Genomic DNA, 27,074 nt, shown 5'->3' on the forward strand with positions numbered 1-27,074 from the left:
CCCGGGTATGACGAGTGCTCATCATAAAACAGAAGCTTGCAGTCAGAGGGCTTCTTTCATTAAATCTGAACCAAACGACAACGGAGACACTTATGAATGTTTGATGAAAAACCCATCTGAAAATATCGTTGACAATAATACATTTCACGTCATTAAGTACCAGACAATAGATAAGACCAAACAAAGAGATGACATTAAACCTGAGCAGAGCACCAGTGTTGAGTTCTTCTCCACATCGATGGATACGTTGAATGGTGTGAATTACGAACAATCCGAGATAAAAATGAAAATCAAAGAGGAAGTTTTTATCAGTACTGATGTAACATATCCACTGATGCATTTGTTGACTGGGGTTGATGGTTTACACTCTGACATGAAATCCTGCAGTTCTACTGTCCACGTGAAGTCAGAGCCATTCACGTACATTGAGCCAGATACCAGGGATGTGGAATGTAATTTCAGGAGAGAAGAAGTTACAGTAAAAGCAAGCGACGACATCCGACTTCAAGCAGTTCCAGCTAACAGTACTATTATAGTTGATACTGAAATGAAAAGAGCGAACATGAACAATGTCGTCGAGATTGAAGATCTCACAGCAGACACCAGCGTTGACATCATGATTGCAGACGCTACGACAAAAACTGTCAGCGATGTAAAATCTGAACCATATCAAGCACACGGTGATACAAGGACTGAAACAATGGAGGCAAGCACAAGCAACAATGCTAAAACAGAATCCATCATGGATGAAATGATGATGGGAATGCCAGCAAACAGATTCAGGTCACTGATCATTTCAAAACTAGATGGGGACACAAATCAACAACTGGACGATGATCAGGTATGTCAAATGATCGGTCGCTTTTCTATGTACTTAGATTTTATTTTTTTCTGTCCACCAAAATGCTCTCGGTAGCATACAAATTTTACGGCAAGTTTAAGATACTGTAAATGTATTAACAATCCTCCCATAACGCATTGTAAATGTAATGTACCTTTCCTCTGTTTATTTAATAAACTTGATTTCTTGTCACCTTGGCTATAATGTTGTCCAGCCTACATGTTTATGATTCATGTCAAAGTGATGAGCTTGTCACAAACAGTTCTATATTTCGCATTTCTTAGTTTATCTATCATACATATATTATGTATCAGAGGTTTCTGTTTCTGCGGTGTGCAGTTCATTGAAGATTAAACTGTCGCGAGATGCACCAGGGAATTCTCATCAAAAGCTATGGTTCCCTGATACGTCATTGTATGCTCTTATACAACATATATAGAGTTATTTTATCACATGGAGAGAAATGTGATTGAACGGCCATTGGTATGGGAATGTTCTGTTTATAGGTGCTGTAATGCAACTGTAATTTACATTTGATTTTTTTTTTCCAGTATGAAGTCGGATGTGAAGCGAGTTTGTTTTGATATGAATCCTTTCTGTTGTTTCTGGTTGTGTGACATGCAGCAACACTGTGTGGCCGAATTAATGTTAAATAATAGGAAAGTGTTTTCTCTTGGTTCCTCCTTTCATTGCTACTGTTCAAAAACGGATATCATATTTGATATATATATATTCACCTTTTCATTCATCACCATCGCCATTGACATCTTTTATGTTACAGGAGAATGAAGAAAAAGAAGAACCTTCATCAACTGATCATCACTCAGGAGTGAAACAGTTAAAAGAGCACAAGATGATTCACACTGGTCAAACACCTTATGCTTGTGATGTGTGCAATAAGACTTTTACACGAGCGGAAAGCTTAAATGTACATGAGATGATTCATACTGGTCAAAAACCATTCGCTTGTGATGTGTGCAATAAGACTTTTACACAAGCGCAAAAGTTAAAAGAACATAAAATGATTCATACTGGTCAAAAGCCCTTTACCTGTGATGTGTGTGGTAAAATGTTTAGGCAAACAAGTAACTTGTCAAGACACAGGAAGGTTCATACTGATCAAAAGCCCTTTACCTGTGATGTGTGTGGTAAAATGTTTAGGCGAGCAAGTAACTTGTCAAGACACAAGAAGGTTCATACTGATCAAAAGATTGAAGATTTCATAGCAGACACCAGCATAGACACAAACATTGCAGACACTACGACCAAAACTGTCGGCAATGTAAAATCTGAGCCATATCAAGCACACGGTGATACTAGGACTGAAACAATGGAGGCAAGCACAAGCAACAATGCTAAAACAGAATCCATCATGGATGAAATGATGATGAGAATGAGAGCGAACAGATTCAGGTCACAGTTAATTCCAAAACTGGACGGGGACACAAATCAACAACTGGATGATGATCAGGTATGTCAAATGGTCGGTTGTTTTTCTATGTACTTAGATTCTTTTTTTTTTCTGTGCAACAAAATGTTTTCTGTAGCATATATATTTCATGGCAAGTTTAAGATACTTTAAATGTATTAACATAACACATTGTAAAAGTAATGCGCCTTTTCTTTGTTTAGTTAAATAAACTTGATTTCTTGTCACCTTGGCCATAATGTTGTCCAGCCTATTTGTTTATGATTCATGTCAAAGTGATTAGCTTGTCACAAACAGTTCTATATTTCGCATTTTTTTGGTTTATCCATCATATACATATCATGTCTCAGAGGTTTCTATTTCTGCGGCGCGTTGTTCATTGAAGATTAACCTGTCACAAAGCTGCTAGTGAGATGCACCAGGGAATTTTGATCAAAAGCAATGGTTCGTTGATACGTCATTGTATGCTATTTAGAGTTATTTTAATCACATGGACAGAAATGTAATTGAGCGGTCATTGGTATGGGAATGTTCCGCTTATAGGTGCTGTAATTCAACTGTAATTACATTTGATGTTCTTTTCCAGTATGACGTCGGACGTGAATCGATTTTATTTTGATATGAATCCTTTCTGGTGGTTCTGGTTGTGTGACACGCAGTTTCACTGTGTGGTCCAATGAATTTTAAATAATAGGAAAGCTTTTTATCTTTGTTCCTCCTTTCATTGCTACTGTTCAAAAACGGATATGACATTTAATATATCTTCACATTTTCTTTCATCACCATCTCCATTGTCACCTTCTATGTTACAGGAAAATGAAGAAAAAGAAGAACCATCATTGACTGATCATCACTCAGGAGTGAAACAGTTAAAAGAGCACAAGATGATTCACACTGGTCAATCACCATATGCTTGCGATGAGTGCAATAAGACTTTTAGACAGATGAGGCACTTAAAACAGCACAAGATGTTTCATACTGGTCAAAAACCATTTGCTTGTGATGTGTGCAATAAGACTTTTGCACGGTCTGGAAGCTTAAAACGGCACAATATGGTTCACACTGGACAAAAACCATTTGCTTGTGATGTGTGCAGTAAGACGTTTACACGAGCGGAACGCTTAAAAGAACATAAGATGATTCATACTGGTCAAAAAGCATTTGCCTGCAATGTGTGTGGTAAAATGTTTAGGAATATAAGTAACTTATCAAGACACGGGAAGGTTCATACTGATCAAAAGCCCTTCACCTGTGATTTGTGTGGTCAGACTTTTAAACGGGTTGCTGACTTGAAAGACCATAAGATAACACATAAGGATTAGGCTGCACAGAACTTGAGTCGAAGCGTGAAACAGAAGAAAGTTATATGGCAAAGAATGTGTTGACAATTGGGAAAACAGGTTCATGTCTTCAGAACAGTAGAAAGCAGAGATGTTTGCTTTTCTGTCCAGCCGAGCACAACGGCAGGAGTAGGACTGTGCACACTATTTGATTCATTCTAGTCATACTTCATTTCTGGAACAGATTTCAAATTTTGTACTTCCCTAACAGGTAGCATATATGTAAATGATTTAGATTTTACATTGTATCTGTCGTGTTGACAGCATTTTATCAGTAGAAGTAATAGAAGCATTGTATTATTGTATTACTAATTTTTATCACAGCAAATCTCTCAGCGTTGAATTCAGGCTGTTCAGCAGGGAGTGCGCCTCGCAACACTGAGAGCGCCATACATTTTCCTGCATGCTGTTTTTGACTCACTTGTGAAAACAAAGTGAGTCTATGTTTTAACCCGGTGTTCGGTTGTCTGTGTGTGTGTGTGTGTGTGTGTGTGTGTGTGTGTGTGTGTGTGTGTGTGTGTGTGTGTGTGTGTCCGTGGAAAATTTAACATTGACATTTTCTCTGCAAATACTTTGTCAGTTGACACCAAATTAGGCATAAAAATAGGAAAAAATTCAGTTCTTTCCAGTCATCTTGTTTAAAACAATATTGCACCTCTGGGATGGGCACAAACAAATAAATAATGAAGCCTAATTATATGCAAACTGCATTTACTGTTATATTTATATTTTTTGTATTCTCTAAACTTGGCACTTTGATCTGATATTCTGACCCAACAGCAAGAGCAGTCATTATTATCATTTTTTGTTCAAACAGGAACTTCTTTTGCTAAGCATGGAAGTTTTATTTATTTTGCAAAGGTTTTGGTACATATAGTAAAAAAGGGAAATTACTCTGTAAGTAATGCTAGGGGACTTAATTTGCTTTAAACTGATCTTTCTCATCTTAAACATTACATTTTGAAATTATACTCAATACATAAAAAGCTTGGATTTTTTTAAAAAGTGTATCACAAGTGAGTCTTGAAGGCCTTGTTTAAGATTATTTTTATCTTTATTCGTTTTTCTATCGAGTAGTAGTAGTGGCGGTAGTAGTAGTAATAGTTATAGTAGTAGTGTTGATTCTTACATAAAGAGTATATCTGATCAGAGACCAATGTTAAAGTGCTTTGTAAACACAGAGCCAGTTGCACAACAGGCAAGGGAGAGCTTCCATTACGAGCTCATCATTCAGTTAATTCATTTGGGCGAAAGTCACGAGCACGCACTGACATCTATATTACAGTGGTTAATTTTCTTTCTGATTTTTGCCAGAGACGCTGTTTTTGTTATGTTTCCATGGGTTTCTTTTTGTTTCTATTTTGTCACCTGTGCTACAGCCCTAAAAGCACTTTTGTAGTCAGCTGTACTATAATTAACATGATTGTGACTAATTGCAAATGATTATGGTATACTATAACTTTGATTTGAATATCTTGTTACTTAAAACATTTAACTGATTGTGACTAATTGCAAATGATTATGGTATACTATAACTTTGATTTGAATATCTTGTTACTTAAAACATTTAACTTTTAATTGCATGTATGTCGTATGTGATGCAATTCAATAGATGAAGTGTTTTATTAATTCTGTATTTTTTAATGTGAAATGGTCTTAAATTACGGCTAACTTGTTCGCATACTTCCATTGTGGCCGTGTGTGTGTGTGTGCTTGTGTGTGTGTGTGTGTGTGTGTGTGTGTGTGTGGAGAAGGAATTTTTGTTTAATGTCCCGTCACACATATCGGTGATTGAAGACATTTTGTTAAAGTATTATCGGTTAGAAGGGATGGGAGATGTGGATGAATGGAGGGTTGGGGGAAACTGGGCAAATGAGGGTAAAAATGTGGGTGAAATTTGGAAGAAAAACAAAACAAACAAAAAAACCCTCTAAATACAGTTACAGAAAATTACTTAAAGGACTTCGTAAAAGAGATGTCGTTAAACTGACAAGAGAAACAACTGATTATGAATGCAAAAAGTCAAAAACATCAACGTTATCAGTAACTTGTGAAGACACACTTTCGTGTACAAAAGGCTTCATCAAGCTACAGTGAAAAATTATATGCTCAATTGTCAGGTTACTAAAGCATATACACTTGACATTAGAACAATACTTGGTCCGTAATGAATTTGATAATAGTCTGAGAACTAAGCTCAGAATTGGTCTGCGAATCGGACCAAAGTCTGAGAGAGTCAACTGACGAGGTTTTAGACTTAATTCAAGCACCTATAAAAGTTTCTTTCTAGTATATTGCTTATTTCCTTGTATGACAATGGGCAATATACTTTTATACTATCTGCATGATTTTTTGCTCCCCTTTTTGCTGCCCTGTCTGCTTGGTCGTTATAACGGAATCCAGTGTGGGATGGTATCCAACAAAAATCAACATTTGTACCCTTCACAAATAGGGAGTGCAATAAATACCTAATTTCAAACAATAAATCTTCTCTTTGATTATTCTCAAAAAGGAGCAAACCTTTTAAGACAGATTGAGAATCAACACAAAATAGGATATTACTTACTATGATTGGTATATCAACAAGATGATTTAAAGCCATAAGGATGGCCACCAATTCAGCTGCAAAAATCTATGTTATCATCCAGGACCGAGCCATCAGTGTAAACTTTTAAATGATAATCAAAATTTTCTTCTAATTCAATTCTGACAGTTGCTGCTATTATATGTGGAGATTCTCCTTTTGTTGTGTCAGAAGCACATATGTTGAGGTTTGCTTTTGTTAACTCCCAGGGAGGGACAGGTGGCACCAGAACACGAGGTGCCATATCATGCAAATCAATGTATGATGTGTGTGTGTGTGTGTGTGTGTGTGTGTGTGTGTGTGTGTGTGTGTGGTCTCCCTGTTATGCATATCATTTTTCTTTCCACCCTCTCTCCCTTTCATCTAGTTTGTACACCCATCGTCTTCAGCCCCTCATTTTAGATGACTATATATCAATTGTAATCCTACGAGGAAGATAAATCATTTGAAATATCCGTATTCGGACTGTCGTGTTTTATTGTACATTTCATAATGTGTTGATAATGTACTGTGATGTTAAAGTCCCACACGCTTCCTTTCCTTCCCCCCAACTCTGTCCCGCCATTTTCGTGTGAGTGTTTTTGATTTAATGATAGAATGCCTGTCTTATTATTTCAAACTTAGTATTTCTTGGAAAAAGCTAATAATTTCCTTATGATCAGCCTGAAGGCGAATTTATGTACTCTTTTTCAGACAATAAAATGATTGATTGATTGATTGATTGATTGATTCATTGATTGATTGATTCATTCATTCATTCATTGGTGATATGTATTGTTAAGGGCTGAGTGCTTGCTAAACATGGGACCACAGTGTACTATTTCATCTGAACAACTAGCTTCCAGACCACACCACATAGTCCAGCGGAGGGGGAGAAAATGCTGCGTGCATGTGATTCGATCCTGCATCATCAAATTATATCGCTCCTCTGGCAGATACGTTAACACTAGGCCTCTACTCCATAAAATAAAGAAATAATGCTGATCTGAAAATACACAAGATAAGCTCACCAGCATTAAGATATGTAAGATTTTGAAGTCTGTTATTTCTTTTGTTCGTCCATTTCATTCTTCACAGTATGCTATTTGTTTAGATTGTCTGATTGATACTATACATTTTGATGATGATGAACATAAATTACAACATGCAAAACAAGGGTATGGAGAATCAGTTGTATTCAAAACGTCGAAATCAAATTGCCAGCCTTGCCATATCTTCCCTCCATAGTCAGGGTCTGGGCTGGGGAGTTATCCAAAAAGAAGGGATGTCTTTCAACATTACAAAAACAACGAGAGAAGAAATAGTGTACGTCGGATAGTAATGTACGTCGTATAGTAACATGCAACATGAAGGCAAACACAGAGAACAGACCAAAAAATGAACAGCCTACAATTATTTGTAGCAGCAGTGGAACACTTTTCTTGACAACCATGATATGTAAGAATCCAGAAGTCCTCCGCAGCTGAGGCTTGCTCCCTGAACGAAGTCCGCATGCTGTCCGTGAAGGTCCCTTTGGACACGATGCAACATCACGAGCAGTAGAAAAGGATCAGAAAAGGGCGAGTGTAGGGGGATTAGAAAATGAGAGGGAGCAGGGGGTCTGTGTCCCTGAACTAATTCTGTCTTTCAAATCGTGAAGCCCTAAAGTACCCCCTCCCCAACCTTCTTTTTTCAAGGAGGGCGGGAGGAGGGGGGGTGGGGACAGTGAACGACAAACTAGACAGTGTTGACTCTGCACAATCCAAAGCGTCAGATCTGTGTGATTGCAATTCCTCCCTCTCACTCCCCGGGGAGAAACGATCGTTGCTACATCAGCTGCTGGAAATCAGACATAGAAAATTTAATTAGAAAAACGATATCAGTATGCTCATATGCTCGTGTAAGTATGTGTGTGTTCAGAGCTATTATGTCTTGTGTGCAAGGAATCCAGAGAGGATTAAGTTCATTTTGTTTCGAAATGTCCTGCTCCAGCAGACCGAGTTGAATTTATCCCCAAGAAATATTATACATATCCATGTCTGTTTAGATTATGTTTATTGATGTCATCAAATGATAATGAAACAATAATATTATGTAGTCTGTCTTTGCATTTATTTCGAGCACTTCAACTAAGAGAAGGTCTTGTATCCTAATATGGTTATGCTTATTGTGTTTACACAGTTGTAGAAACATGTAAAACTCTGTTATCGCTCCCTGTCCATATGGGGCTATGGCCTTCAATGAATAAATCATCTGAAATCTGAAATCTCTCTCTCTCTCTCTGATTTATCATGCTGACCTTTTCCTTCCCCACACAATGGGCAGTTATTTCCCCAACTGCCATCCCCATCCCTGCCTCACCTGGGGCGTTTTGTTCCCAGTGAGATTGTAGTCTGGGTCAGATGTCAACTTGCCTGTGACAGCTGTGGAGAGCAATGAAGTGGCGTGTGAGCAGAGAGAATGGATGAAAAGTGCAGAAGTTTGAGACAGGTGCCGGGGCTATGGGTAACAAGGTAATTAGGTTCGTTCCAGGCTGGTTTCATTCAGTTCATGGTGTCAGACTGACCACTTTAAAATCATTTTCTGTATATCTGCTTGTCTGTCTGTCTGTCTCTGTCTTTGTCTCACTCCCCCCCTCCCGCCTCTCACTCACTCACTCACTCTCTCTCTCTCTCATAATTATTTGATTGGCTTGTTGCAATTTTATCTAGTCAAACAATTCTTCTGTTGAGCAGTTGTAGCATGATTAGATAAATGAATATATATATATATATATATATATATATATATATATATATGCGTGTGTGTGTGTGTGTGTGTGTGTGTGTGTGTGTGTGTGTGTGCGTGCGTGTGTGTGGAAAGAAACTGCATTTTTTATATTCCGTGTTCAGCGCTGTCCCATGCGGCACATTTCTTAGTGGCCAGAGGGCCCCACACCATACAACAATAACGTGTCTCTCCATGCATACACATAGTTATGCTGTGTTCTGTTGTATACTGCTGCTAGTACAACATGTCCCAGCATACCTGAATATTCGTAAGAATATATTCTTTTTTTCCCCTTCTTTCAAACACTGTGGCTTCTTGATTCTGCTTCTTGCTTTCCATTCCATTTCATTATTTCCAAGACAAGGCTTTGAAATTTTCTTTTATGTACCACCTGGTGACATTGCAAACGTGCACACAAGCAATACAAAAACTGAAAAACCGGCAACGTGTGCAAACAAGCAAATGCATACTAATGTTTTATTTTCACTTGCAATAGACAACATTATTTTCCCTGTGAACAGATGAAATTATCTCGAAAAGAAACACGTATCCTCCCCCTCTGATTCCACCTCCATTCGGTCCCTGTCACCCACCAACTTTACGTGCACAGTGTGAGCGGTTTTCACTTGTGATTTTCATGCTTCTGAAAGTTCATGTTCTGAAGTTTATATTCCCCCACTCGTCCACCCCCCAGTTGACATTCCGGGTGTGTACTGCTCTCAGAACTGGTTGTCTTTCATTCCGTTTATAAGCTCAAAGTGACGTGATTTTGGAAGGTAAGGTGACAATAGAGGATAACATTCTGTAAGTGAAAATCGAGTATAGTTGTCTTCTGATTCCCTTGCTCTGGTATGTGTGTGTGTGTGTGTGTGTGTGTGTGTGTGTGTGTGTGTGCGTGTGCGTGCGTGTGTGTTTGCGTGTGTGTGTGTTTGTGTGTGTGTGTGTGTGTGTGTGTGTGTGTGTGTGTGTGTGTAAGCGCACGTCCAATTTGCACTTAATTGCATGTCCTCTGATGTAAAAATACAGATAGTTTATTCATTTTGTATGTATTTAGGTATAGACTGCAAGTGCATATCCATTTGTACACACATGTGTCCAAATGACTGCTTATGGGTGTGTGTGAATGTGCACTATGTGAGAAAGATTTCCTTTTCTCCCATTCCCACCACTCTTCTTTGTGCTTTGTATTTGTGAGAAAAATAAATGAGGCAGTGTTAATACATGCAAAATAAGTTCGAACGGAGAAAATATAAATCAAGTTGTTCGTTACAGATAAAGAAATAAAATGATAAAAAGAACTTCCAATCTCACCACGCAGCGGCTCACACGCTGCATGAATGGGAAAGAACATTGTGGTTTCTTACATAGCATTCTCTACACATTTCCCTATGCACAGATTTATGCCAATGTCAAGAGGAGACAATCATCCTTGTTCATAGATGATAATGACGTTGTTTGTGTGTATGTATGTGTGTGTGTGTGTGTGTGTGTGAATATGTCCGCGCGCGCGCGCGTTTGTGTGTGTGTGTGTGTGTGTTTAAATGTGTTTGTGTGTGAGTGTGCGTGTGAGCGTGAGTGTATGTGCGTATGTGTGTGTGTGTGTGTGTGTGTGTGTGTGTTGTCTAGTACACATAAATGAATTTTGTTCCGGACTTCAACGTGTTTTCCGATATATGTTTCAGACACTGTGACAACATGGATTCCATTGAAGATCCAGAACTGTCGGATGTGAAGATAGAGATTGATGTTGCTGAAGAACCACAATGGACAACTCTAGATGCATTTTCAGGTACATTGGTTTCCAGTTATCGCATTTTAAACTTCATCTTTATTTCCTGAATGCAAAGTCTTCATTTCGTCACCTTTCCTCACATAAACATGTCTGTTTTCAATCACAAAGGTTATCCTGTTAATACAAAATATCAAGAACACCAAAGAGTCACAGAAGTCCAGAAACCAAACGAGACGTTAAAGTCGTAAGAAGTATGTGCATAAGGAAAGGGTAGGGCAGGAACAAAAGGAAAAGTTTCAGTCTTTAAGGAATGATACATTCTCTGGCAATGTCATACCTGCTAAATTATATTTGAATGAATATAGCGCGAACTCGTTGTGCGGTTTAAACGTTTGGTTCTTCCCACGGTTATGAGTTGTCCGTGAGCCGAATACTGGATGGGAAAAAGAAAAGTAAAATAAAGGAGTCAGGTTCAAGTCTCCGAGGGCAGCATATGTGGAAAATTATACATGTCAATACCATTAGAATGGGGACATACTACATATCACACACCAGATCAGATAGCACGTGAAACACTTTGCAATCCTTGTCAGTGTCCGTTGTGTTATAAAAACGCAGCAATGTCCAACATCCACCCACAACTGTAAACGTGGTGTCGCTGCGTAAATAACGGAATGAAAACGTCTATACAAGTCGCAGACTTCGAATCTGGACAATAAACACACACACGCGCTCGCACACACACACACACACACACACACACACACACACACACACACACACGCACGCACGCACGCACGCGCGCGCGCGCGCATGCATGCACAAACACAAATATGTACTTACCTCCTCCCCCATCCCTGCACACACTCATCACCAACCACACCAAACTCATTCTTCCTCACCCAACATGTGCTCACCCTACTGATGCTCATTGCGCACAGGCACGCAGATATCTGACACCAAGAAAACATATGCTGAATTAAATGGTTTGCTGTCTACCTTACTTGGAATATAAGAGTCTTCAATATTATGTCATATTATCTTATTGGTTTACATTACTACTTGTTTTACATTACGATTTTCTAACATTCATATAACAAAACAATATTGTCTAATAATTATACCAATAGAAACGTTGGGAGACCCAGAACCTTTTTGCACAATATTCTATGAACGTTCTGCTTTAGGAAAATGTTTTATCTCATATATTGCATTTTCCCCATCTTTTGTTTATCTGTTGTTTCATGTCCCTCAAAATCTTAGAAACATACAAAGACATTTCGACCAAATAAACTTAAAATAATAAAAAAATAAATTAAATTAAATTCTTTGTGATGGACATGACAATACTACATTTTATAATGAGTAAACACCCGTGTCTGTTACAGAACCTGCAATCAGTGATGTCAATACCACGGGTATCACGAGTGCTCATCACACAACAAACCCTTACAGTCAGATGGCTGCTTTCATAAAATCTGAACCAAACGACAACGGTGACACTTGCGAATCTTTGAAGACAGACCCAACTGAAGACAACGTTGACAGTAATACATTGCATGAACTTTATTACCAGACAATAGACCAAACCAAACAAAAGGACAGCATTAAAACTGAGCAGAACACTGGTGTTGAGTTCTTCTCCACATCGATGGACTCATTGAATGGCGTGAATGGAGAAAAATCTCAGATAAAAATGAAAATCAAAGAGGAAGTTTGTATCAGTACTGATGAATCACACCCACTGATGACTGCGGTTGATGGTTCATACTCTGACATGAAATCCAGCAGTTCTACTGTCCACGTGAAGTCAGAGCCATTCACTTACATTGAGCCAGATACCAGGGATGTCGATCGTAGTTTCAGGAGAGAAAAAGTTAAAGCAAGCGATGACGACCAACTTCAAGCAGTTCCAGCTAACAGAACTATTATAGCTGATACTGAAATGATAAGAGCGAACATGAACAACGTCGTCAAGACTGAAGATGTCATAACAGACACCAGCACTGACATCGTGACTGCAGGCGCTACGACAAAAATTATCAACAATGTAAAATCTGAGCCATATCAAACACACGGTGATACAAGGACTGAAACAATGGAGGCAAGCACAAGCAGCAATACTAAAACAGAATCCATCATGGATGAAATGATGATGAGAATGACAGCCAACAGATTCAGGTCACTGATCATTTCAAAACTGGATGGGGACACAAATCAACAACTGGACGATGATCAGGTATGTCAAATGGTCGGTCGCTTTTCTTTTTACTTAGATTTTCTTTTTTCTGTGCACTGAAATGTTCTCTGTAGCATATATATTTTACGGCAAGTTTAAGACAGTTTAAATGTATTAACAACCTTTCTCATAACACATTGTAAAAGTAATGTGCCGTTTCTCTGTTTAGTTAAATAAACTTGATTTCTTGTCACCTTGGCTATATTGGTGTCCAGCCTATATGTTTATGATTCATGTTGATGTGTCGTTCGTCTCCCCGACAAAGGGGCACTGCTGTGTGTCACCGACACGGAGTTTCGTTTATAGGTGGTGTTTCAGGCGGTTGTGACCTGTCCTGAGCCTGAAAATGGCTACATGCTCTCGATGAGTCAGCAGGTAGTGCGGGTCTGCTCTGTTGTGGCATGGATGCTGCTGCTTCCACTTGTTCTGCAGTTTGGCCTTAATGATGGTCCTGGATTCAGAGTAGTTGGTAGACCTGTCCATCTGCTCTTTTGTAGTGCCTTCCTTTGTCAGGGTGTCAGCAGTCTCGTTGCCAAGCACGTTGCAGTGGGAGGGAATCAACTGCAGGGTGACTGTGTGACTTGTGCAGAGGGGGGCAAGAGAGAAGGAGAGATCGTTGAGTTCTGGATCTCTGTTGGACCAAAGGGCCTGCACGATGGACAGGGCGTCGGTCAGGAAGACAACGTTGTGGCTGGCGTAGGGGCTGGCCTCGATGTGGGCTGCTGCTGTTTTCAAGGCTTCTGCTTCGGCTCTGTAATTGGTGGAGTACAGGCCGGTAGCGAGGCAGATCTGTTCTTCTCTGCCTCCTGGATATTGAACATAGACTCCTGCCCCTCCATTCCAAATGGCATCTGTCGCAGAGCCGTCGGTGTAGACATGAGTCCAGAATTCTTTGGGGAACTGGGTGTAGAGGTGGTCAATGGTGAGGGACTTTCTTTCAGGGCCGCTTTGAGAATCGTTGAGGCCAACACCAGGGATTCTGCACTGGATGAGGGGAGGGGTTCCTTCGCTTCAGGCAGGGACGGCAAGACACCGGGGTATCACTTTGGGGGCATGGTCAAGGATATCCTGATGTTGCCGTTCTAGGATCCTGCTCTGGTGTATGAAGCTCCCTCTCTTCAGCCGTTCTTTTGTTGGCTGGGACAATCTGTCCTTCATGGGGTGGCATTACAACCTCTTGAGCTTGGCAGCCTGGCTATAATGCATTCCAGCCTATATATTTATGATCCATGTCAAAGTGATGAGCTTGTCACAAACAGTTCTATATTTCGCATTTCTTGGTTCATCTATCATACATACATAATGTATCAGAGGTTTCTATTTCTGTGGCACGTTGTTCATTGAAGATTAACCTGTCGCAAAGCTGCTGGTGAGATGCACCAGGCAATTCTCAACAAAAGCTATGGTTCGTTAATACGTCACTGAATGCTGCTTAGAGTTATTTTAATCACATGGACAGAACTATAAATGAACGGTCATTGGTATGAGAATGCTCCGTTTTTAGGTATTGTAATGCAACTATAATTACATTTGATTTTTTTTCCAGTATGAAATCTGATGTGAAGCGAGTTTGTTTTGATATGAATCCTTTCTGGTGGTTCTGGTTGTGTGACATGCAGTAACACTGTGTGGCCGAAATAATTTTAAATAATAGGAAAGCGTTTTCTTTCGGTTCCTCCTTTCATTGGTACTGTTCAAAAACGGATATCACATTTGATATATATTCACCTTTTCATTCATCACCATCGCCATTGTTATCTTTTATATTACAGGAGAATGAAGAAAAAAAAGAACCATCATCGGATGATCATCACTCAGGAGGGAAACAGTTAAAAGAACATAAGATGATTCACACTGGTCAAACACCTTATGCTTGTGATGTGTGCAATAAGACGTTTAGACGGATGGATCGCTTAAATCTGCACAAGATGATTCATAGTGGTCGAAAACCATTTGCTTGTGATGTGTGCAATAAGTCTTTTAGACAGTCTAGATACTTAAAAGAGCACAAGATGAATCACACTGGTCAAAAACCATTTGCTTGTGATGCGTGCAATAAGACTTTTAGCCGGATGGAGCACTTAAATCTGCACAAGATGATTCATACTGGTCGAAAACCATTTGCTTGTGATGTATGCAATAAGACGTTTAGACAGGCTAGATACTTAAAAGAGCACAGGATGATTCACACTGGTCAAAAACCACTTGCTTGTGGTGTATGCAGTAAAGTTTTTAGGCATGCAAGTAACTTATCAAGACACAGGAAGATTCATACTGATCAAACACTCTTTACTTGTGATGTGTGTGGTCAGACTTTTAAACTGGCTGCTGATTTGAAAGACCATATGATGACACATAAGGATTAGGCTGCACAGAACTTGAGCAGAGAAGTGAAACAGAAGAAAATGATTCTGCTATGAAATCGTTGACATTTGGGAAAACAGATACATGTTTTCAGAACAGCAGAATGCAGGGATGTTTGGTTTTCGGTCCAGCCAAGCACAAAGGCGGTAGTAGGACTGTGCACACTATTTGATTCATTTTGGTCGTAGTATTTGTGGAACATAATTCAAATTTCCTTGTTTCCTGGTATGGGTTGGGTTTTTGTTTTTGTTTTTGTTTTTTTGTCACGTGTGCTACAGCCGTAAAAAGCATTTTTGTAGTCAGCTGTACTACAAGCAGCATGACTATGATTGTACACTATAACTGTGATTTTAATATATTGTTACTTAAAACATTTAGATTTTATTTGGATGCCTGTTTATATATATATATATATATATATATATATATATATATATATATATATAATTTCATATGCTGTAATTCAATAATTAAAGTGTTTTATTACTTATGCATTTTCTAATTACGAAGTAGTCTTAACTTGTGGCATGCTCTCCTGCTTCCATTGTAGTCATATATATATATATATATATATATATATATATATATATATGTGTGTGTGTGTGTGTGTGTGTGTGTGTGTGTGTGTGTGTGTGTGTGTGTGTGTGTTCGTCTTCAGTTTAACGTCTTTCCACTTGAAGTGATATTAGACGAAAAAAAAAAAAAAACCGTTGGGGTAGGGGTTGTGGGAGGGGGGTGGGGGGTGAAAGTTCAGTTTCAGTTTCAGTAGCTCAAGGAGGCGTCACTGCGTTCGGAAAAATCCATATACGCTACACCACATCTGCCAAGCAGATGCCTGACCAGCAGCGTAACCCAACGCGCTTAGTCAGGCCTTGAGGAAAAAAAGGTGAATAAATAATAGATAAGCTTACACAAATAAATAAATAAATAGATAAATAAATAATAACTATAATGTAAAAAACAAAGAAAAAAAATAACAATGATGATAAATAAGCAAACAGATGTAAAACATGAAGACACACATTCACATATACACCCACACATGCATAACAAATATGCACCGAACATGCAGTTTCACAGATATGAAAGCACAGTCAAATACATATAAACGTAAATGAGCTCCAACACATACACACACACACCACATACATTACCCTGCACCTCCTCTACCCCCCTCCTCCACACACTCATTTCTAGTCTACGTATCACAGCTTCCACGGCACACACACACACACACACACACACACACACACACACACACACACAGATGAACACTTACTTGTACGAGCACACACACATATGCCCATATCTCCACACACATATATACAAAGATATATATATATATATATATATATATATATATATATATATATATATATATATATATTTATACGTTCCAATATCCTGTTGCTCCCACAGTGTAGGCATGCCTCATCCTCTACCCCACCTCCCCCCACACCCCCACCTCCCCCTCACACACACACACACACACACACACACACTCACACACACACGCACGTGCACAGAACTCTACTGACACTTGTGTACACTTACACTCTCGCGCATGCACAAACGCACTCAAAAATACAGACCCACACATGCACACAAACACACACATACACACACGCACAGAGGCTGCCACTGATTGGCCGCAAGAGGGATGGGAAAAGATCTCTGATGCTAAGAACGTGGCGTCTAGTGTGTTGCTCAGTCTATTGTATTTGGAAAAGCCCACAGAGGTTTTGTTCCGTTTTGAAGAAATTTGCGCAATGTTGGTTTGGAAATGATGCCGATATTTGTTTGATTTGCAAAGCATCGTGCTCTACCTTTCATATTAAACTTGCGGCCACTCCCTCTCTCTGCTTTTATTTCTTTGAGGCGATCGATGGTGTGATGGCCTTGTACCTGTTCGTTTTGGTATTCTTTGACTTTTCTGAGGATTTCCGATTTTCCTAGATGTAGGCCGCTCGTTGGTGTTGCGTTACCAGCAAGTCTGTCAGCTCGCTCATTTCCCTTAACACCTCCATGTCCCGGGCAGTATGACCATGTGAGGTTTTTAATCTGAAAGTTGCGCATTGCCTTATGCCACTCTGGGCTTCCCATTCCGTTTTCAATTTTCTGTATGAGGTTCATTGAGTCGGTTAGAATCATGGCATGTTGGTTTCCGGGCGTATGGATGGACGATAGCCACTGGAGGGCATGTGTCACAGCTTCAACTTCCATCGTTTGGCTGGAGGTTGTGACTTTGGATGAGGAGGGAGTAGAGGAGGTGCAAGGTAATGTGTGTGTGTGTGTGTGTGTGTGTGTGTGTTGGAGCTCATGTACGTTTATATGTATTTGACTGTGCTTTCATGTGTGCTTGTACAAGTAAGTGTTCATCTCTGTGAGTGTGTGCTTGTGTGTGTGTGTGTGTGTGTGTGTGTGTGCCGTGGAAGCCGCGATACGTAGACTAGAAATGAGTGTGTGGAGGAGGGGGGTAGAGGAGGTACAAGGTAATGTGTGTGTGTGTGTGTGTGTGTTGGAGCTCATTTACGTTTATATGTATTTGACTGTGCTTTCATATCTGTGAAACTGCATGTTTGGTGCATTTCTGTTATGCATGTGTGGGTGTATGTGTGAATGTGTGTCTTCATGTTTTACATTTATCCGCTTATTTATCACCATTGTTGTCTTATTTATTTATTTATTTATGTTTTATTATTATCATTTTGTTAGTATTACTAATATTATTACTACTACCTTTTTCTATATTATAATTATTATTTATTTATTTATGCAAGCTTATCTATTATTTATTCCCCCGTGTTTTTTGTTTGTTTGTTTTTTTGTTTTTTGTTGTTGTTTTTTGTTGTTTTTCTCAAGGCCTGACTAAGCGCGTTGGATTACGCTGCTGGTCAGGTATCTGCTTGGCAGATGTGGTGTAGCGTATATGGTTTTGTCCGAACGCATTGACGCCTCCTTGAGCTACTGATACTGATACTGATACTCACCTTTTCATTCATCACCATCGCCATTGTCACCTTTTATATCACAGGAGAATGAAGAAAAAGAAGAACCAGCATCGGATGATCATCACACAGGCGGGAAACACTTAAAAGTCCATAAGATGATTCATACTGGTCAAAAACCATTTGCTTGTGATGTGTGCAGTAAGACTTTTACACGAGCGGAAAGCTTCAAAGAACATAAGATGATTCATACTGATCAAAAGCCCTTTACCTGCGATGTGTGTGGTAAAATGTTTAGGCAAAGAAGTAGTTTGTCAAGACACAGGAAGGTTCATACTGATCAAAAACCATTTGCTTGTGATGTGTGCAGTAAGACTTTTACACGAGCGGAAGGCTTCAAAGAACATAAGATGATTCATACTGATCAAAAGCCCTTTACCTGCGATGTGTGTGGTAAAATGTTTAGGCAAAGAAGTAGCTTGTCAAGACACAGGAAGGTTCATACTGATCAAAAGCCCTTTACCTGTGATGTGTGTGGTAAAGTGTTCAGTCGAGCAGGTAACTTGTCAAGACACAAAAAGGTTCATACTAATCAAAACACCTTTACCTGTGATGTGTGTGGACAATTTTTTAAACGGGCTGCTGATTTGAAAGACCATAAGGTGACACATAAGGATTAGGCTGCAAAGAACTTGAGCAGAAGCGTGAAACAGAAGAAACTGATACTGCTTAGAATGTACTGACAATTGAGAAAACAGGTGCATGTTTTCAGAACAGTAGAGTGCAGAGAGTCCATCAGAGCACAGAGGCAGGAGTTGGACTGTGCACACTTTTTGATTCGTTCTTGTCATTGTTTATTTTCGAACATAAATCAAATTTTGCACTTCCCTTGTTTCCATGGATTTGTTTTTTGTCTATTTGATTTTGTCACCTGTGTTACAGCCATAAAAAGCACTTTTGTGGTCAGCTGTACTATATAAGCATCATGACTATGATTAAATTCAAATATTGTACACTATAACTGTGATTTGAATATCTTGTTACTTAAAACATTTAGATTTTATTCGCATGCCTGTGGTTTACATCTAAATTTCATGTGCCGTAATTCAATCGATAGAGTGCTTAAATCTGTATTTTGTTTATACGAAGTCGTCTTATATTGTGGCTTGTTCTCATACTTGTGGTCCTATGCCTATATATATATGTATGTGTGTGTGTGTGTGTGTGTGTGTGTGTGTGTGTGTGTGTGTGTGTGTGTGTGTTCTTTTTCATCTGGTTCATACCCCCTCCCCTCACCAGTCCGTCATTCTAGATAACTATACATCATTTATAATCTTAAGGTTAAGACGACCATATTAAAATATTTGCATTCCGAACCTTCGTATTTTATTGTATGCATTATAATGTGTTGATAATGTAGTCTGATGTTGAAGTGCAACGCCCATCCTTCCCTTTCCCCCAACCCTGTCCTACAATGTTCGTGTGAGTGCTTTTAATTCAATGATGGAAATAATTCATTTTAAGATTAGTATTTCTTAAAAATAGTTTATATTTTCCTTGTGATGAGCCTGAAGGAAAATTTCTGTACTCTTTTTCAGATAATAAATGGATTGATTGATTGATTGATTGATTGATTGATTGATTATTTGTATTGTTAGGCGGCTGAGGACTCGCTAAATACGGGACCACTATTTATCATTTCATCTGAACGACTAGCTTCCAGACCACACCACATGGTCCAGTGGGGGGCGGGGGGGGGGAGAAATTCTGCGTGTATGGGATTTGATCCTTCATCTTTCGATTCTATCACTCCTCTGGCAGATACGTTAACACTAGGCCTTCACTCCACAAAAAGGGGGTTAGGGCGTGCACGGGAGCGGTAGTACCTCTAGAGGGGGGGGGGGGGTTGTCACGCTCTTCCGGGAGTGGTTCGTCCTCTGTTGGTCCCCACCGGCACCCAGCTCTCACCTATGGGTCCTAGAAGCTGCTAGCATGCGGCAGCGCCCAACCCCAGGGCAACGGCTTTGACAGGTTGGCTAAACTAGGTGAGGGCAGCTGATGGGTCTCAAACCCTCGGTGAGTTAGGGCTTGTCTACCCAAGCATGTGAAGACTGGATCCGGCGGACTCTGCGGAAGAAACCTTCATGGTTCAACAGAGAGGAAGGCGGTTGCAGCAGAGCACTGTGGAGTGCTGAGGGCAGGATGAGGCACATAGGACATCCTGGTCACCCACTGCATCCGTTTCCATCTCCAGTCGTCTTGACCTCGTCTTGCCACTTGATACAGATGGTCTCGGACAAGAGAGTGAGGTCGACGGTGCGCAACTCCTCTTCACTATAAACAAAGTCATCGCGCAAGTCATCAGTTATCCTTCATCCCATACCATCATTTTCCCCAAGCCCTGTGGCGACAGGCGAGCGATGAAGCGACAGGTGTGGGTACACTGGCAGTCGTAGCCGCGGACATGCACACAGGCGGCTCAGGCCATAGGGTCGTTTTTCACCGACTGGAGCAGCGGTGGAGATCGGCAGCAGCCAGCTCCAGGAAAGCCTTACGTTGAACCAAACATCTTCATCAACGGGCAACGACTGAACGCGGTGGACAAGTTCACATACCTGGGCAGTACACTCTCTCGCACAGTTGTCATCGACGACGAGGTGAATGCCAGACTCGCCAAAGCCAGCGCTGCCTTCGGCAGACTCCATAAGAACGTTTGGAACAGGAGAGGCATCACCCTGGAGACGAAGCTCAAAGTATACAAGGCCATAGTTCTCACCACACTGCTCTATGGATGTGAATCATGGACGGTCTACAAACGCCACGCCAAAAAGCTGAACCACTTCCACACCACCAGCCTCAGAAAACTTCTCGGCATAAAGTGGCAAGAGAAGATCCCTGACACAGAGGTGCTCACTCGTGCAAACTTGCCCAGCATCTACACCATCTTGATGCAGGCCCAGCTGCGCTGGGCAGGCCATGTAGTTCGCATGCCAGACCACCGGCTCCCCAAGAAACTGCTGTACGGCGAACTCCAACATGGCAAGCGCTCCCATGGAGGCCAAAAGAAGCGCTTCAAAGGCACTCTGAAAGCTTCTCTGAAGGCCTTCAACATCAGCCACGACACATGGGAGCTGAATGCAATGGACAGACCAAAGTGGCGTTCAGCTGTCCACAAAGGTGCCAAATCCTGTGAGGCCAACAGAATCACTGCAGCAGAGCAACGCAGACAGGCCAGGAAAAGCAGTGCCAGCAAGTCCCCGACAGCCGCCACCATCGCCTGTCTACACTGCGTCAGAACTTTCCTGGCGCGGATTGGCCTGACCAGTCATCTGCGCACCCACAGAGCCAAACCCACCCACCCCCAGGATGACTAGATGGTCCTCGTCGATCCCGACGGACGAACCACACCCCACAAAATAAAGAAATAATGCTGATCTGAAAATGCCTAAGATAAGCACCAACATTGAAATATGTAAGTTTTTGAGGTATGTTATTTCTTTTGACCTCCATTTCATTTTTCACAGTATGCTATTTGTTTAGATTGTCTGATTAATACTGTACATTTGGATGATGGTGAACATGACATGTCTGAAAAGTGCAAAACGAGGGTATGAGTTGTATTCAAAACATCCAAATCAAATCTGGCCAGCCTTGCCATATCTTCCCTCCATTATCAGGGTCTGGGGAGTATCCAAAAAGAAGGGATGTCTTTACAAAAAAACAGAGAATAAATAGTGTATTTCCTTCGGGATACCCATTTCACAAAGAAATTAGGGCGTCAAATTCGAATCAAACGGGGTTTTGATTCTGTTTTCTTAAAAGAACAGTGGAGCATGAGGTGTAACAGTTCTATTTAACAATAACTTTGACTTTAAAGCGAAAACAATAATTAGGGACACGAAGAGAAATTATATTAGTATGGTGTTACTGCAGTACGTCGGATAGTATTAGCTGATATCTATGGTTCAAACAGGGTTGATCCGTTTTTTTCAAAGAAATTCAAGAGAAAATTGAAGAATCAAGTATTCCAAATATCCTCACCGGAGGCGATTGAAATTAGTAAAGAATCTAAATCTTGACTGCTGTAACTCTTTGCATGTAAAAGATGTAAAAGCAAGACATGTAGTTTTTACAAAATGATATCCACATTACAGCTAAGGAACATATGGGGTGAACTGAACCCTGAAGGTAGAAGATACAGCTGGAGAAGAAGAAACCTATTTTAACTGAGTCCTATTGACTTTCTCTTTTGTCTTTGCAATATTTATGAGTTATTTTCACTGGCAATAGACAACGTTATTTTCCGTGTGAACAGATGAAATTCTATCGAAAAGAAACACGTATCCTTCCCCTCTGACTCCACCTCCATTCGGTCCCTGTCACCCACCAACTTCACGTGCACAATGTGAGCGGTTTTCACTTGTTATTTTTATGCTTCTGTTCGTTCATGTTCTGAAGTTTATATTCCCCCACTCGTCCACCCCATTTCCGTCTTCAGTTGACATTCCGGGTGCGAACTGCTTTCAGAACTGTTTGTTATTCATTCCGCTTTTGAGCTGAAAGTGACGTGATTTTGGAAGGTAAGGTGACATTAGAAGGTAACATTTTGTAAAGTGAAAGTCTAGCAAAGATGTTTTTTGATTCCCTTACTCTGGTATGTGTGTGTGTGTGAGCGCACATGTCCAAGTTAGGCTGACTTAATTGTTTGTCCTCTGATACAGAACAAAAGATAGTTTGATCATTTTGTATGTATTAAGGTATACAAAGCACGTGCATATCCATTTGTACATGCATGCATGTGTCTAAGAGACTAAGGAGCAAATAATGCTCGTGTGTGTGTGCGTCAATCTGCACTATGTGGGACAGATTTCCTTTTCTCCCATTCCCACCACTCTTCTTTGTGCTTTGTATTTGTGAGAAAAAAATAATTGACGCAGTGTTAATAAATACAAAATAAGTTCGAACAGAGAAAATATAAATCAAGTTGTTCGTTACAGATAAAGAAATGAAATGATAAAAAGAACTTCCAATCTCTCCACGCAGCGACTCACACGCTGCATGAATGGCTTTCTTACATATCATTCTCTACACATTTCCGTGTGCGCGCGTTTATGCGAATGTGAAGGGGAAACAACCATCCTTGTTCATATATGATAATGACGTTCTGTGTGTGTGTGTGTGTGTGTGTGTCTGTGCGTCTGTGCGTCTGTGTGTTTCTGTGCCTATGCATGTGTGTGTGTGTGTGTGCGCGTGTGTGTGTGTGTGCGTGCGTGTGTACATGTGTGTGTGTATGTGTGTGCGTGCGAGCGTGTGTGTGTGTGTGTGTGTGCCTTTTGTCTTGTACACATAAACTTTTTTTTTTTATGACTTCAACGTGTTTTCTGAAATACGTTTCAGACACTGTGACACCATGGAATCCATTGAATATCCAGAAATGTCGGATGTGAAGATAGAGATAGATGTTGCTGAAGAACCACAATGGACGACTCAAGCTGCATTTTCAGGTATTTTGGTTTTCAGTTCTCGCATTTTAACCTTCATATTTATTACCTGAATGCAAAGTCTTTATTTCGTCACGTTTCCTCACATAAGCGTGTCTGTTTTCAATCACAAAGGTTATCCTGTTATTACAAAATAATATGAACACCGAAAAGTCACAGAAGTCCAGAAACCAAACGACACGTTAAAGTCGTAAGAAGTATGTGCATAAGGAAAGGGTAGGGCAGGAACAAAAGGAAAAGTTTCAGTCTTTAAGGAATGATACATTCTCTGGCAATGTCATACCTGCTAAATTATATTTGAATGAATATATAGCGCGAACTCGTTGTGTGGTTAAAACGTTTTGTTCTTCCCACGGAGTTGTCCGTGATCCGAATACTGGATGGGAAAAAGGAAAGTAAAGTAAAGGAGTCAGGTTCAAGTCTCCGAGGGCAGCATATGTGGAAAATTATACATGTCAATACCATTAGAATGGGGACATACTACATATCACACACCAGATCAGATAGCACGTGAAACACTTTGCAATCCTTCTCAGTGTCCGTTGTGTTATAAAAACGCAACAATGTCCAACATCCACCCACAACTGTAAACGTGGTGTCGCTGCGTAAATAACGGAATGAAAACGTCTATACAAGTCGCAGACTTCGAATCTCGACAATAAACACACACACACGCGCTCGCACACACACACACAAATACACACACTCATGCAACGTGCATGCATGCACAAACACAAATATGTACTTACCTCCTCCCCCATCCCTGCACACACTCATCACCAACCACACCAAACTCATTCTTCCTCACCCAACATGTGCTCACCCTACTGAAGCTCATTGCGCACAGGCACGCAGATATCTGACACCAAGAAAACATATGCTGAATTAAATGGTTTGCTGTCTACCTTACTGGGAATATAAGAGTCTTCAATATTATGTCATACTATCTTATTGGTTTACATTACTACTTGTTTTACATTACGATTTTCTAACATTCATATAACAAAACAAAATAAAATTCTTTGTGATGGACATGACAATGCTACATTTTATAATGAGTAAACACCCATGTCTGTTACAGAACCTGCAATCAGTGATGTCAATACCACGGGTATCACGAGTGCTAATCACACAACAAACGCTTACAGTCAGATGGCTGCTTTCATTAAATCTGAACCAAACGACAACGGTGACACTTGCGAATCTTTGAAGACAGACCCAACTGAAGACAACGTTGACAGTGATACATTGCATGAACTTTATTACCAGACAATAGACCAAACCAAACAAAAGGACAGCATTAAAACTGAGCAGAACACTGGTGTTGAGTTCTTCTCCATATCGATGGACTCATTGAATGGCGTGAATGGAGAAAAATCTCAGATAAAAATGAAAATCAAAGAGGAAGTTTGTATCAGTACTGATGAATCACACCCACTGATGCATTTGGTGACTGGGGTTGGTGGTTCATACTCTGACATGAAATCCAGCAGTTGTACTGTCCACGTGAAGTCAGAGCCATTCACTGACATTGAGCCAGATACCAGGGATGTCGATCGTAATTTCAGGAGAGAAGAAGTTAAAGCAAGCGATGACGTCCGACTTCAAGCAGTTCCAGCTAACAGAACTATTATAGTTGATACTGAAATGATAGCAGACACCAGCACTGACATCGTGACTGCAGGCGCTACGACAAAAATTATCAACAATGTAAAATCTGAGCCATATCAAACACACGGTGATACAAGGACTGAAACAATGGAGGCAAGCGCAAGCAGCAATACTAAAAAAGAATCCATCATGGATGAAATGATGATGAGAATGACAGCCAACAGATTCAGGTCACTTATCATTTCAAAACTGGATGGGGACACAAATCAACAACTGGACGATGATCAGGTATGTCAAATGGTCCGTCGCTTTTCTTTTTACTTAGATTTTCTTTTTTCTGTGCACTGAAATGTTCTCTGTAGCATATATATTTTACGGCAAGTTTAAGACAGTTTAAATGTATTAACAACCTTTCTCATAACACATTGTAAAAGTAATGTGCCGTTTCTCTGTTTAGTTAAATAAACTTGATTTCTTGTCACCTTGGCTATATTGGTGTCCAGCCTATATGTTTATGATTCATGTTGATGTGTCGTTCGTCTCCCCGACAAAGGGGCACTGCTGTGTGTCACCGACACGGAGTTTCGTTTATAGGTGGTGTTTCAGGCGGTTGTGACCTGTCCTGAGCCTGAAAATGGCTACATGCTCTCGATGAGTCAGCAGGTAGTGCGGGTCTGCTCTGTTGTGGCATGGATGCTGCTGCTTCCACTTGTTCTGCAGTTTGGCCTTAATGATGGTCCTGGATTCAGAGTAGTTGGTAGACCTGTCCATCTGCTCTTTTGTAGTGCCTTCCTTTGTCAGGGAATCAGCAGTCTCGTTGCCAAGCACGTTGCAGTGGGAGGGAATCAACTGCAGGGTGACTGTGTGACTTGTGCAGAGCGGGGCGAAAGAGAAGGAGAGATCGTTGAGTTCTGGATCTCTGTTGGACCAAAGGGCCTGCACGATGGACAGGGCGTCGGTCAGGAAGACAACGTTGTGGCTGGCGTAGGGGCTGGCCTCGATGTGGGCTGCTGCTGTTTTCAAGGCTTCTGCTTCGGCTCTGTAATTGGTGGAGTGCAGGCCGGTAGCGAGGCAGATCTGTTCTTCTCTGCCTCCTGGATATTGAACATAGACTCCTGCCCCTCCATTCCAAATAGCATCTGTCGCAGAACCGTCGGTGTAGACATGAGTCCAGAATTCTTTGGGGAACTAGGTGTAGAGGTGGTCAATGGTAAAGGACTTTCTTTCAGGGCTGCTTTGAGAATCGTTGAGGCCAACACCAGGGATTCTGCACTGGATGAGGGGAGGGGTTCCTTCGCTTCAGGCAGGGACGGCAAGACACCGGGGTATCACTTTGGGGGCATGGTCAAGGATATCCTGATGTTGCCGTTCTAGGATCCTGCTCTGGTGTATGAAGCTCCCTCTCTTCAGCCGTTCTTTTGTTGGCTGGGACAGTCTGTCCTTCATGGGGTGGCATTACAACCTCTTGAACTTGGCAGCCTGGCTATAATGCATTCCAGCCTATATATTTATGATTCATGTCAAAGTGATGAGCTTGTCACAAACAGTTCTATATTTCGCATTTCTTGGTTCATCTATCATACATACATAATGTATCAGAGGTTTCTATTTCTGTGGCACGTTGTTCATTGAAGATTAACCTGTCGCAAAGCTGCTGGTGAGATGCACCAGGGACTTCTCAACAAAAGCTCTGGTTCGTTGATACATCATTAAATGCTGCTTAGAGTTATTTTAATC

The 27,074-nt window shown here is 40.6% G+C and overlaps 2 protein-coding genes across 2 annotated transcripts in view; both read left to right on the top strand.

Moving 5' to 3' along the window:
* Positions 1–742: 742 nt before the first annotated feature.
* Positions 743–7,736, top strand: LOC143285581 (uncharacterized). Its single transcript, XM_076592975.1, has 4 exons — positions 743–841; positions 1,623–2,033; positions 3,239–3,442; positions 7,644–7,736. The coding sequence occupies exons 1-4, from the start codon at positions 743–745 to the stop codon at positions 7,734–7,736; spliced, it is 807 nt and encodes a 268-aa protein (XP_076449090.1).
* Positions 7,737–15,009: 7,273 nt separating this feature from the next.
* LOC143285582 (uncharacterized) overlaps positions 15,010–27,074 on the top strand; it is a 22,520-nt gene continuing 10,455 nt past the window's right edge. The window contains exons 1-3 of the mRNA XM_076592976.1: positions 15,010–15,129; positions 18,312–18,523; positions 18,596–18,839. Coding sequence (XP_076449091.1) covers positions 15,010–15,129; positions 18,312–18,523; positions 18,596–18,839 — 576 coding nt within the window. The remainder of the gene's footprint in view (positions 15,130–18,311; positions 18,524–18,595; positions 18,840–27,074) is intronic.

This window comes from Babylonia areolata, chromosome 9, assembly GCF_041734735.1.
Source record: "Babylonia areolata isolate BAREFJ2019XMU chromosome 9, ASM4173473v1, whole genome shotgun sequence".
Taxonomy (NCBI): domain Eukaryota; kingdom Metazoa; phylum Mollusca; class Gastropoda; order Neogastropoda; family Buccinidae; genus Babylonia; species Babylonia areolata.

Coding starts and splice junctions, on each gene's coding strand:
- LOC143285581 (XM_076592975.1), top strand. CDS start 743: ATGGATGAAATGATGATGGGAATGCCAGCAAACAGATTCAGGTCACTG. Junction 842..1,622: donor AACAACTGGACGATGATCAG/GTATGTCAAATG, acceptor TTTATGTTACAG/GAGAATGAAGAAAAAGAAGA. Junction 2,034..3,238: donor ACTTGTCAAGACACAAGAAG/GTTCATACTGAT, acceptor AAACAGCACAAG/ATGTTTCATACTGGTCAAAA.